At 34.3% G+C, this 13535-nt stretch overlaps 1 protein-coding gene across 1 annotated transcript; it reads left to right on the forward strand.

Moving 5' to 3' along the window:
• The first annotated feature begins 1239 nt into the window (after positions 1 to 1239).
• LOC108455916 (pathogenesis-related thaumatin-like protein 3.5) lies at positions 1240 to 2496 on the forward strand. The gene is made up of 2 exons (XM_017754492.2): positions 1240 to 1525; positions 1726 to 2496. Exons 1-2 carry the CDS (start codon positions 1471 to 1473, stop codon positions 2412 to 2414), a joined length of 744 nt encoding a protein of 247 aa, XP_017609981.1. The 5' UTR covers positions 1240 to 1470; the 3' UTR covers positions 2415 to 2496.
• Positions 2497 to 13535: the final 11039 nt, after the last annotated feature.

Below are 13535 nucleotides of genomic sequence, written 5' to 3' on the forward strand. Positions count from 1 at the left end.
GAGTGAAAAATAATTTTTATTTGCATTCAATTTAATTTATTTTAAAAAATATCAATTAACTTTTTTCGTTTCATGTAGGGTTAAAGATGCCACATTCTGGGACAATTGATTTTTTTTTAATGCGGTTAGTTTTTAAAAATATTAAATTATAATTCACCCGCAAAAAATTATATATATTATATATTTGTAAAATATTATATGAAAATAAATATCACTTTGATTAAATGGTAATATTAAGGTTGTGAAGTATAAGGTTCTTAAGTTCAAATCCTAGTGGCTATTCTTTTAGATTCTTTTTTTATTTTTAAGTTGATTTTATAGATATAAAATATAAAATAAAAACATTTTCATAATTATATTTGTTAATTTGTAAAACAACTTGTCCTTTAGTCATTTTTAATTTAATAAAAAATTGGTTATCAATAATATGCTTAGATTTTAGTTTTTATTGGGGCTAATATTACTTTGATTATTAATTGTATGAATGATTTAAGAGGATCACATGCTTAAAGCATGATATTATTTTCACAAAATCCTAAATTCTACAAAAATATTGTAGAAAATTATACTTTAAATTATGCTTAACCAATGTGTATTAAAGAAGAAAACAAAATTTTTAAAACCTATTCATTATGTTATGTTTAAACATTAAATTAAATTAAAAGTAATTGAACATTAAAATTACTTAAAAGAAACTTCATGTTATCGACTACATGTCTATTCTTCATTTGTTATTTATGTCCCTCGTAACAAAACTAACACCATTAATGTTTCGGGTAATTTGTATAATATTTGACAATTTTAAATATCAAATTGAAAAAAAAAACTTAAGTATCAAATTAGCAAAAAAATTCTAAATTCAAGTATCAAATGTTATATTAAGTTTTATATTTATTTCTTTGTAAAAAGAAAGTATCATTTAGTCACTTCCTAACCAAGTCAAGTATCCTCTAAATAACTTAATGTCACAAGTCAATTAAACGTCAATTCAGTTGAAAATAACTAAAATATTTTTTTACATAATTATATTATTATGATTATGTTTTTATCATTTTATATTTTATATCAAATCAATAAAACTCACATATTACAATATTTAAACTTAAGATATTATAATCTTTAAATATATAATTTTACTATTTCAATCTTTTACATAAATATATTCTTTTACAACAATATTTTTACTCGGATGCCTCATAATCTACTCTTATTTAAGATTTTTTTTCGAACATTAGCCATAAGACTAATATAAAGAAAAAATTGATAATTTACTCCAATCTCTAAAGAGAACCCAAAATCTAATCTTGTTCACGAGAATATAGGAAAAGTTTTATATACTTAGTAGCAAAATTCATGGGGTAGAGGAAGTGGTCCTAACTTTCTATATTAACTCCCCATCTTTCCATTTCCCTGCATCTAATACTTCCCATTCATTTCAAGTCTCAACCCCTTCTTCCTCGCAAAGCAGTAATGGCGATTCCCTTTACGGTTTATCTTCTTTTCCTATTCAATCTCCTGGCATATGGTAAATTTATCCCCTTCATTAAATAGTAACTATATGTGTGTGTGTGTGTGTGCGCGCGCGCTTGTGTGTGACGGATTGTTGTAGTTTAAATTGGTTTTCTTGTTTCTCTATTATTTAGTATTTCCTCTCGATACTTTTGATGCTCTAGGCTTATGATTCAACGGACATTGACTTGACTTAGATTATAACGAAAATTTCAGGGACGATATTTTCTTCAGCTACCCTTTTTACAGTCCAAAACCATTGCAGTTTCACCATATGGCCCGCTTCTCTCTCCGGCAATGGTGCTCCACTTGGTAATGGTGGTTTTGAATTGTCATCTGGTTCATCAGCTCAATTCCAGGCTCCACCTGGTTGGTCTGGTCGCTTCTGGGGTCGAACAGGCTGCGAATTCGACCCCTCCGGCTCCGGCAAGTGCATAACCGGTGACTGCGGGGGCATACAAAATTGCACTTTCGGTGGTGTGCCACCCGTCACCCTGGTAGAGTTCACCATTGCCGGTGGCTCTACTGATAATAAAGACTTTTATGATGTTAGTCTTGTGGATGGTTACAACGTTGCCTTAGGAGTCAAGGCAATAGGTGGTTCAGGGGATTGCCAATATGCAGGTTGTGTCACGGATCTTAATGCTAATTGCCCGGTTGAATTACGGGTCCTGGATTCTGGTTCGGTCGTTGCTTGTAAAAGCGCCTGCACAGCGTTTAACACGCCGGAGTTTTGCTGCATCGGCGATCATGCTACTCCTCAGACTTGCTCACCAACACAGTACTCGAAGATGTTCAAGAGTGCATGCCCCACGGCTTATAGTTATGCTTATGATGATGCTTCAAGTACTAGGACTTGTTCCGGGTCGGATTATGTGATTACATTTTGTCCAACCGGGTTATGAACATTATCTCTCTCCACTCATAATCATGATTAAGGTTAACCTTTTTCTTATATATTTATGAACTTTTTTCAATAAATTTAAATGGTTTTTTTTTTACCAGTGTTATTAGATATTAAATTAAATAAAATCAAATGTTTGCTGTCATCTCTTTGAATTAACATTAAGTAAATTATGTGTATAAATAAGAAAGCAATTTTATTGAATCTAATGCAAATTAAAGATCCAAAGATGAACGGAAGCCATAAGCTTTGCTTGAGCCACAACTTTTATGGGCGGTTCTTGGATTGCACTTTGAATAATTTTCATGTTATCTGCCAAAAAGAAAATAAGAAAATGCTTTAAAGTTTTTTAATATATACGGTTTCAATTTTAGAGATATTATTGTTGAGAGGAACAATTATAAACCTTAAATATGAATAATAAATAAACATGAAAAATACTCAAAAATATATATACTAATTCTTTGATACACCCATGTGGATGAAAAATATTTCTATATTTTATTTCTATATTTTATAAAATTGTACATTAAAACCAAATAGATAATTGGTTGAAATGGATAAGTTAAAACATTAAAATTTATGTGGTTAATTCCTATCATAGTGTTATTTTACTAAAAGACATGAAATGACAAAATCACCCTCATATAAACATTTGTTATTTTATAAAATTAAAGATATTTTAATAATTTCTCAATTGAATTGATGTCTGATTGACTCGTGACGTCAACTCAAACAGAGACTTAATATAAGTGTATGTATATATACATATATATATATATATATATACACATTTTAAGTACCCAAATTTGCTCAGGCCCAACAAGCACAAATCAGACAAAAAACAAAACAAAACAAAACAAAAAACCAATTAAAATTACAGCCCAAAAACAAATTGAAGGCCCGATGGCCCAAAGTGTTAAACACTTTAAAAAAAAAAAACCTAACCTTAATGCCCTTGCGCCGCATCCCTCTCTGCCACCACCTGCTCCCCCATGTGCATTCACAGCGTGCCTACCGCTATAGCTCTGCCATAGTCACCTGTAAACACGCAAAGAAGAAGTGAACAGTAGTGAACAATGAACTAAACAGTAGCAATCAAAACGTTGTATTAAACACGAATATTGAGCAATCAAAAAACTCAGTTTCAGAGTTAAAAAAGGTGATTTTTTTTTCTTCTTTTCTTTTATTTTCATTTTTTTCCTAAATCCATCTCGAATAAGAAACAAAAAACGAAAGGAAAGGGTTTAAAAGACAAACCTTTACACTTCATCGCTAGAGACAGCTGAGGTGGACACTTCCAATGAAAAGTGGTCGGAAAATCGAAGGGTCATTTGCCTATTTCGGCGATTTTTCACTCTTCTTTCAAAAAAATAACCCTAGATTAGGATTCTAGATGGCAAGAGGAAGGCAAAGGGGATTTTTTGGATTCTCCGGTCACCGTCGCCGGTGACCGGTGGTCGACACGGTGGACGACTGGCAGTCCAATGACCGGAGTTGGGCCAGGGATAAAAGGGGTTGAGAGATTTTTTTAAACTTTTTTTTTGTTTTGAAGGCTGAAAATTGAATTTTTTTGTAATTTTTTTTACTTTTATAAATGCAGAAAACGATGTCGTTTTGGTGTCAGCATGCATAAGCCAAAACGACTCCATTTTAGACCATGACCCGTGTATTACCCGACCGAGCTAAGGATCCTCGTGTTTTCAGAAATTGGGCTATTTACGCCCCTGGCCCTTCCGCTTTTCTGGGTTGTTTCAATCTAATCCCATTTTCTTTTTTATTTTCTTTAAATTCGCCCCTTTAATTTTATTTCATTTTTAATTTAGCTCAGGGCCTTGTGAGCCGAAACGCAACCCATAAGGATAGGGATATTATCCCATTTAGTCCTTGCTAGTTTCAGCGCATTACAATTCGGTCCTTTGGCTTTATTTTATTTCTGTTTTTTTACCATAAAACCTGTTTGGCTTTCAAATTAATCCTCCTATTATTATTATTATTATTATTATTATTATTATTATTATTATTATTACTTTTTAAATACTACTTCAATTATTTGTTGTTGGTTTAATTTAAATCGTTTGTTTATTTATTTTTATTTAAACTTTATTAGTTTTTATTGTTATTATTTCTTTATTATTTGTTCACTTGCTTATTAATTCTTCTTTTTTATTTTTTATTTTTATTTTATTTTTATTTTTGTTGTTACCCGTATTATTATTATTTTATTATTTATTCATTTATTTATGTATATCCTTTTATATACTTCCAAGTTTAGATTATTCATCATTATTATTAATATCGATGCCATTATTATTATTATATTATTAATATCATTATCGTATTTTCTTCTTTTGTTCCATTAATATTATTTGTTATTTTTGGTTTTATTTGTTTCATTTATTTATATTCATTTTATAATTTCAAACCAAATTGTTTTATTTATTATCTTATTCATTTACTCGTTTCCTTTAACTTTTATATTTATTTTTATATATCCTTTTAGATTTCATTATTATTACTATTATTATGTATTTATGTATTTTATTTTTACTTTAACCTAATTCTTTGTTTTGATATTTTACCAATTTTTTCTCTTGTATTTATCTGCGTATTTAGTTCTTTGCCTTATTTATTTTTGAAAATTGGCATTTTTCTTTTGTGCGTTATTTTATCATCGTCATCATTTATTTTATTATCTCACTCATCTTTATATTATTGAATTAGTACGCGCTATGCAACTCTCATAAATCATTCTTGATTGTATATTCGTTCTCACTTGCACGACAATTTTATTCGCATGTCATCGCTTTAAAATAAAAATACATTTTGTTTAAATAAAACACTTGACATTATTCTGAAAATGAAAGTTTCTCAAAATAAGGTAATATTTCGCATTTTGGGAAATTCAAGAAATCGTGCCCTAACTTACTGGGTTTCAATTTTTCTCGTTTAATCCAAATGACCGAATAACCTTTCAAAATTAAAATGCATGAGTTTTTAAAATCAAAAGGCAAGCTTATTCTCGAGGCTTTAAAATGTTGTGTCCTAATTTGCTGGATGTGACATTTTATTACTTCGGGACAAGAAGGTCTTTAGCATCCTCTTTGAGTTATCAAAACATTTTTTAAAGGGGTTGTATTTTTAAATCTTTTCAAATTTTCGACATTGGGACATTAATTAATCGACTAGGTACCAATTTTGGGCGCATCGAGGGTGCTAACCCTTCCTCGTGCGTAACCGACTCCCTAACCCGTTTTCTGGATTTTGTAGACCAGAAATCATCGTTTTAACAAGTTTTAAATTTTTTATTAAAACGACTAAATTACTAGGTGATCCGATCACACCTAAATAAAAAGATTGGTGGCAACTCCCATTTTCGATTTTCATTTTCAAAAACCAAGTCGACGTCGTTTTTTCAAAAAAAATAGTTTTGACAGCTTAGCGACTCTGCTGGGGACCAAATAAGAGAGTCAAGCCACAAGTTGATTAACTTTTGTCTTTTTGTCGAAAATTAAAAATTTGGTTTTGATATACGATCCTTTCATTGCATTTCATCCGTTTTGTGGTACGATTTTCATCATTTTATTCATATTTTCTTTATTTACTTCGAGCTTTTTTTTTTGTACATCCCTGCACATTGCATTGCATGACCGGCGGTTACACCCTTTTAAGTGGGAGTGAGAAACTATTCCTTCGTGAGGTCTTCACCTCCATGTAGGATAGTGGATCGCTTTCGGGATACATCAGTATCTATGTCTTCGTGAGATTTTCATCTCCGTGTAGCCATAGGGAAATGTATCCCCCTGAACTGAACTCGGTCCCTATGAGCCTATAATGGGTAAGGATCGAGGAATTTGCAGGTTCGGGTACCTTTTACTTTAGAACCGAATCGCATATAGAGAGCCCTAAGAGCTTACCCTAAGTAAAAGCACGCCAAATCCTAGTGGTCACCCGGATAGGTGCTCTATTTTGTTTTTATTTCTTTTATGCTGATGCGTTGATTTTACTTCAATCATATTGCATTTTTATCGTAAGAGATCTTTTCGTTGCATTTTTATTCGTCCTTGTTACGATCCTTATCATTGCGGTTTATAATTGTGTTGGTTTGAGTTTAGGCATCTTTTTGCATATTACATTGCATGATCGGTCGATCTTACCCGTTTAAGTGGGAGTGAGAAGCTATGCCTTGTGAGGTTTTCACCTCCGCATGGGCTAGTAGGCTGCTTCCGAGAAACATCCGTACCTATGTTTTTGTGAGATTTTCATCTCCGCCTAGCCATAGGGAAATGTATTCCCCTGAACTGAACTCGATCTATATAAGCCTATAATGGGTGAAGATCGAGGAATCTACTGGTTCAAGTACCCTTTCTTTAGAACTAGACCCCATATAGAGAGAACTAGGAGTCTTCCTTAAGTAGACCCACGCCAAACCCTAGAGGTCACCCATATAGGTGTTCTATTTTATTTTTTATTTCTTCTATACTGACGTATTTTGTTTTGTTTTGTCTGTGATTGCTTTGCATTACATCATCATAGAAAGAAGGTGTTGATTCATATTCGATTGCTAAATAGAAAAGCTTGTCATGAGAAAATGAATTTCTTGATAAAATGGAATATAATACGGCCGTCCGAATAGGGTTTGAGTAAAGAACAAAAGAAGGCTAATAGTCCATGAAAGAATACACGACTTTACTCCATCGCTTGAGGATTCAAGCCAACAAAGATTATTCAAGAGCCGTCACGTCTTAAAGAAGCTGAGAAGCATCGCGGGGATAAGTGAACAATGGGCCGCAGTCCAGATCGAGTAGAAAGGAGATAATAGAGACATCTTTTAGAAAATCCGCAAGACCCGACCATAATATCCGAATATAAAAAGGATCAGTGTCTTCGCTTAGAATATGAGGATAAGGCCGAATATGTAATCTGTTTTATGTAAAGAAATTTGTTTTCTATAAAAGTTATTCTAATGAAATTGAATTCAAAATCAACGCCTCTCTTTCTTTTTGCATGCATATTATGCATTTGTATTGCATTTTATTATATGCATTAGATTTTCCCAAAAGGACCCTAATTAGGAAAAATTATTTCAGAACCAGCAAAGGATATGGACCAAAGGTTGGAGAAAATAGAGCAAATGCAAATACAGATGCAAGAGCAATTGACCAAGATTCAACAAGATATACGGGAACAAATGTTAGAATTCCAAAGAAATATGATGGGCCAGCTAACCCAGTTACTAGCCGAAGAACTTGAGAAAAGGAATGGCCCAGCGGTCAACAGTGGGTATGATAATAAAAACCTTATCTATTCCCTAAGTTTTACCCCAGTAAACATCCTGACCCAACCAGACGTGCATCCACAAGGGGTACCCGTCATTGTCGAACCCCAATATCAAATTGATATTTCGGCATTCTTAAACTTCTCGATGGGTTCAAGTTTTAACCCGAAAGATGATCGAGCCAAACCGGTTGTTCTGGCAGAAACAAAGGAAATGACTTTAAAGGCCCCAAAGAAGAAGGAAAAGGAAACAAATAGTACGAGTAGGAATAGCAAGGGCCATTCAGAGCTGATTACATAACTACCAGCCATCAGGTCTCCCCAAGGTAAGAACTTGATCCAAGATCAAACTCAGAAAAACCCCAGTTCACACCCATCCCAATCACGTATAGGGAGTTGTACGAAATTTTGTTTGACGCACATATTGTATCCTCCTTTTACATAGAACCAATACAGCCTCCATACCCTAAATGGTACGATGCAAGTGGCCAATGTGAATACCATGCGAGAATTACGGGGTATTCTGTCGAGAACTGTACCGCTTTTAAAAAAGTTAATCGAAAGATTTATCAAATTGGGTATCGTGAAATTCGATGATCCCTCTGGTGCAGAAAATTCGTTATCTAACCTTTCTGTTAAAGGGATAAACATTATGAGTTCCATGATGGGTAGAGGCATGAGATCAAAGGGCTTATCGAGCTCAGGACTCTAATGCAAGACCTGATATTGGGGAATCTGAACATTAACTACGTATCAAAAGAGGGAACCCAGGAATAGAATTTTTTTCGAGCATCTGCCCTTACATACTTGAGAGTGTTTTGAACCATGAGACTGTGGAAGAGAGCCCTGTACCTTTAGAGCTAACCAAGAGTAACATTCAAAATACGCTTGTTGCTTTAAGCCTAGAAGCAACAAGAATCCTTTTGTGAAATAGGCTTATATCCAAAATCTTTATTTCAATAAAATGCATGTTTGTTATCATTTTGAGTAAATATTCTTTTATTCTTTCCATTTCATACTGTACAAACAATTATTCTTAGATTCTTTTATTTTTTGGACATTCTTTCGAATATTTTTCATTCATGATCATACCATACAAATAATCATCCTTGGAATCATTTATTCTTTGGAATCTACCTTCGTACCTACAACAGGTCTCCAGATATCAATGACGTGAGCGATGCTGTCACTGACTCTGAGTCTCCTTTTGAGCAAAATATAGGCCTAAAGGTATCTCAGCACTTTGAAAATGACAGAGATGGTAACCTACCTCATGATTTGTTAAGGATGGTAGAACAAGATGAAAAACATATCTAACCTTACAAAAAGTCAATAGACAATAAGCCTAAGAGAAAAGGAAAAAGCAAGGATCGAAGCCTGTATCACCACAAAGACAAAATGAAACGTCTATATCAAGATATACCTGGGCTATTAGGACCTGTAGATGCTGTTAAAAGAGGTCCCTAAGTATGTTAGAAGGACACATGCTAATAGGTTTACGATGGCCAGGCTAATCATGAGATCCGGGTTCTGCTGGTCCACCGTAAAAGGGAATCGCATCAGTTATGCCGTAAATGCCAAATTTATGGAGACAAGATTCATGTGTCCCTTCATTTTTTTCGTAGAATTTCTCTATATGGGGCATTGAGGTTATTGGGTCGATCTCGTCGAAAGCTTCTAGCAGACATCAATTACTTCACCAAGAAGGTAAAAATCGCTTCATATGCCAATATTATAAAGTCGATAATCATCAGAATTCCAAAAAAAATAAAAAAAAAAGGAGAGAGATCATGTGCTGATAAGAAATGCCAAAAAAGATCATATCGAACAGCATAATGTCAAAAGTTCGCAGTCTGTTAGAAGAACAGATGCCACATCACCTAAAAAATAAACAATACAGTGAAGGTAGCCAAAATGTATAAGAATAAAAACAACTAAACAAGGATCATATGAAAAATGACCGAGGCTTGTAAAGATTGGCATAAAGAAGTTACCATTTACCCTCTATATGTATCGAACGTCGCCCTAGACCTTCGTCGGGTCAACACATTTCTCATTAGTTTATAGAATGGAAGCACTTTTTCCCATTGAAGACGAGATTTCTTTTCTCCGAGTCTTGTCAAAGCTGAAGTTGGATAAGATAGAATAGATCCAATCCCGATATGATCAGTTGAATTTGAAGAAAGGAGGTTGAAAGCTATCCGTTGTGGTCCAATGCACTAGAAATGAATAATGTGAGCTTACGATAAAGAGGTTCGTCCTAGAGAATTCCATGAGGGAAACTTGATATTGAAGAAGACCATTCCTATACAAAAGGACTTCAGAGGAAAGTGGATGCCAAACTAGGAAAAACCTTATGTAGTAAAGAAGGCCTATTCTGGAGGAGCGTTGATGGCAAAAATTTTCCCAATCCAGTGAATTCAAATCCAGTCAAAGAGTATTCTACCTAAAATGAAAGGCCAAGGTGAAAACCTATAAAGGACGCCTTGAGATTACAAAAAAAAAATCCTAAAAAAATCATAAATAAAAAAGAGGAAAAAGAAAAAGGAGAGGCCAAGGCGAAAACCCGCAAAGGGCGCTTTGAGACCGAAGGGCATTTGAGTTGAAAACCTTAAAAGGATGGCTCAAATTTAGATCAAAGTGGGGCATACAATAGTCTTGCTATGCCTGAATTAACAATGAAGAAGTATGCTACGTCTTGGGGCATCGACAAAGTACTCCGGATCCCCTGAACACAGATTGAGCTCAAAATGATCCTCAAGAAGTTGGTACAGAGAAGCTCAAGCTGCGATATCTGGGGCACCTAGTTTCCCATTTTACCCATTTTGAATTTTCTATTTTTGATTACTTTATTATTTTCAAGATACGCTTCCGATAAATTCCCTTTTTAATTACATTTCTATCCTTGGTTAACTTATTTGTTTCAAGCTATGCTCTTAATTAATTTCCTTTTTGTCCATTGTTATAGTCTTTTTCAAGCATTTCGCATTGAAATAACGATTAATAGACTAATAACACTTTCACAAAAAGAGTTCTGCATATTACCCTGGAAGCTTTTAAATAGTACAAGAACCTGAAACATGACCATTATTTAGAACTAATAAAGCCTGAGGTTTGGAAATATTTGAGAGAAAGGAGTCTAAAATTGTGGCTATCTCTCCAGATTCTTTATTAAAGATATCAGTTGTACGAAAAAACAGGGTATTGTGTTGGTGACACAACCTCAATGAATAGTAGACAATGTTAATCCAAGCGTTAAAAGGGGTTCATTCTTGAAATTTTGTTATTTTGTATACCTATCTGGTTATGTTACCGGGGTGTGATAGATCAATTAAAGATGAAACAAATCCTATACCTCTGAGTTGCAGCACGATGGATGGATGAAACCAAATGTTATTCCCTTGAAGTTACAGTGAGAGGTATAAACCTTATAGTATAATGGAAGGGACTCTGAAGTTACAGTGGGGCAAACCTGCTGAGCAGAACGTGATTGTTTCTTTGACTTGTTTGTCAAGAATACCAGCCGAACAAGATGGCAGCGTAATACGTCAGTAATAATGCCCTGATGAACAACGAGCGATGATACCTTAAGCTTTAAAAAAAAAGGATCATTCTCATTTCTGCATTCATAGATCATTCATAACACATCTAGTTAGGAGCATTTGATTCATTTCGATCATAGCATCCTAATCATTTGGTATAAGCATAGGTACATGAAACCAATTCTACAGATCATGTCCCTACAGGACGATATAGTAACATCGGCGAATTCACAGATCTTATCTCCATGAGGTAGCAATGGAGCAGATAGAAGACAGTGAATCTTCATCTCCCTGAGCAGTAGTGGAGCGGATTTAAGCCACCATCCTATCTCCTTAAGCAGTAGTGGAGTAGGCTGAAGATTGTAGATCTTGTCTCCCTAAACAGTAGTGGAGCAGATCAAAGATAACAAATCTTGCCTCCCTAAGTAGTAGTGTAACACCCCGAACCCGAGACCGTCGCCGGAGTCGAACACGAGGTGTTAACAGACTTCAAACCACTTATTAGAAATTTCCCAGACAAGCTGCCAATCTGCATACGAGTCGCATTAAAAATCATATCTTGAGTTCTGAAACTCGAAATCCATTTCCGTAAATTTTTCCCAAAACTAGACTCATATATGCATCTACAAATTTTTTTCTAGAATTTTTGGTTGGGCCAATTTCTACAGTTTATTAGTTAAAGTCCCCCATGTTACAGGGATCGACTACACTGACCCTTGCGCATTACGACTTGGATATCTCCCTGTACAGGGCTTCAATACTGATGCCGTTTATTTCTACAGAAACTAGACTCGAAAAGGAATCTGTACATATATGGCATGATTCTAATCATCTCTGGTCCATTCACGATGAATTTCCAAAGTCAGGACAGGGACTCCAGTAACCGTTCTGGCCCTGTCTCACGAAAACTTAAATATCTATTAACATACGGCTCACATGGTCACTTCGTTTCTTCTATATGAAAATAGACTCATCTAGCTTCGATTACATAATTTATTCATTATTTAACTCCATTTCCACTATTTTTAGTGATTTTTCAATCTCACGTCACTGCTGCTGCCAGCATCTGTTACTAAAGCAACTATGCTTATTTCGTGATTTCCCCTTAACCTAACTAGTAATTCATCATACATATCACAAATTATGATCATGACTAGCCATACCAAAGGCTAATCATTGTCAAATATCTCCCTACTACACTATTGCCATATCATGAATTTTAACACCAAAAATAATCAACCATAACATATGGCATAAAAATCGAATCATCAAGACTTGCGACCTAACATTATAGAACCAAATCCAACCGAACATTTATGCCATTTTCGCATGGCTAAAAGTTTACATACCAAATTTCAACAAAACATATTAGCCTATACATGCCGAAATGTTCTCCTAGACCGACTAAAAAGAAGATACCCAAAAGTTGCTAGCCGGTGTGATGACTTCGATGACAAATCCCGAGCACGCAAAAAGACGAGTCCAAGAAACCTAAAGTAGGTGACAAGCAAACACCGAGTGAGTATATAACTCAAGTAAGTCATAAGCATTACATTGCCATTCAGTAATAATATATCATAAGAGAAAATAAATAATGCGGATTAAAATCCTCCATCCACACCCAAACTGTGCTATAATTCCTTAGGCATTTCGGTTTAATCTCATATCAAGCCCTACTTTAATATTTCATACATTACACCATATGACATTGGATGCATTTATCTTCAAGTATAATCACCACATAGGTTCAAGACTTACCAAGCTCAATCCCAAATATAAATAAAATGTCTATTCCTCATGAGCTCAAGGTGTTTACTCGTACCGCTGTCCATGATTGACTCGATAAGGCCGCACACTTAGAGCATGTATAATAAGCCCGCACACTTAGTGCTTAATAGTCAAACTCTCACACTTAGTGCTATATAATCAAACTCGCACACTTAGTGCTATACAATTTGAATCCGCACACTTAGTGCCAATTCATGATCATAAATGTTTACACCCGCACACTTAGTGCCAAAACCAATAACTCAATACATCTCACCTCTTTTCTTTTTCATTCAATACTTTCATCACCCCATGCATACATGTATATATATATATATATATATATTTATCATTCCATTCAGCATCATTACATAGACGTTATGACCATTTAAATTAATACAAAATATATGCTTAATGACTTACCTTATATTGGATGAAATGATTCCCAATCGACTACTCGATTATCTTTGCTTTGCCTTTGTTTGATTCTCCCTCGTTGATGTCTTGATCTAAAATAAATACATTTAGTAGTTTAA

This window comes from Gossypium arboreum, chromosome 3, assembly GCF_025698485.1.
Source record: "Gossypium arboreum isolate Shixiya-1 chromosome 3, ASM2569848v2, whole genome shotgun sequence".
NCBI lineage: Eukaryota > Viridiplantae > Streptophyta > Magnoliopsida > Malvales > Malvaceae > Gossypium > Gossypium arboreum.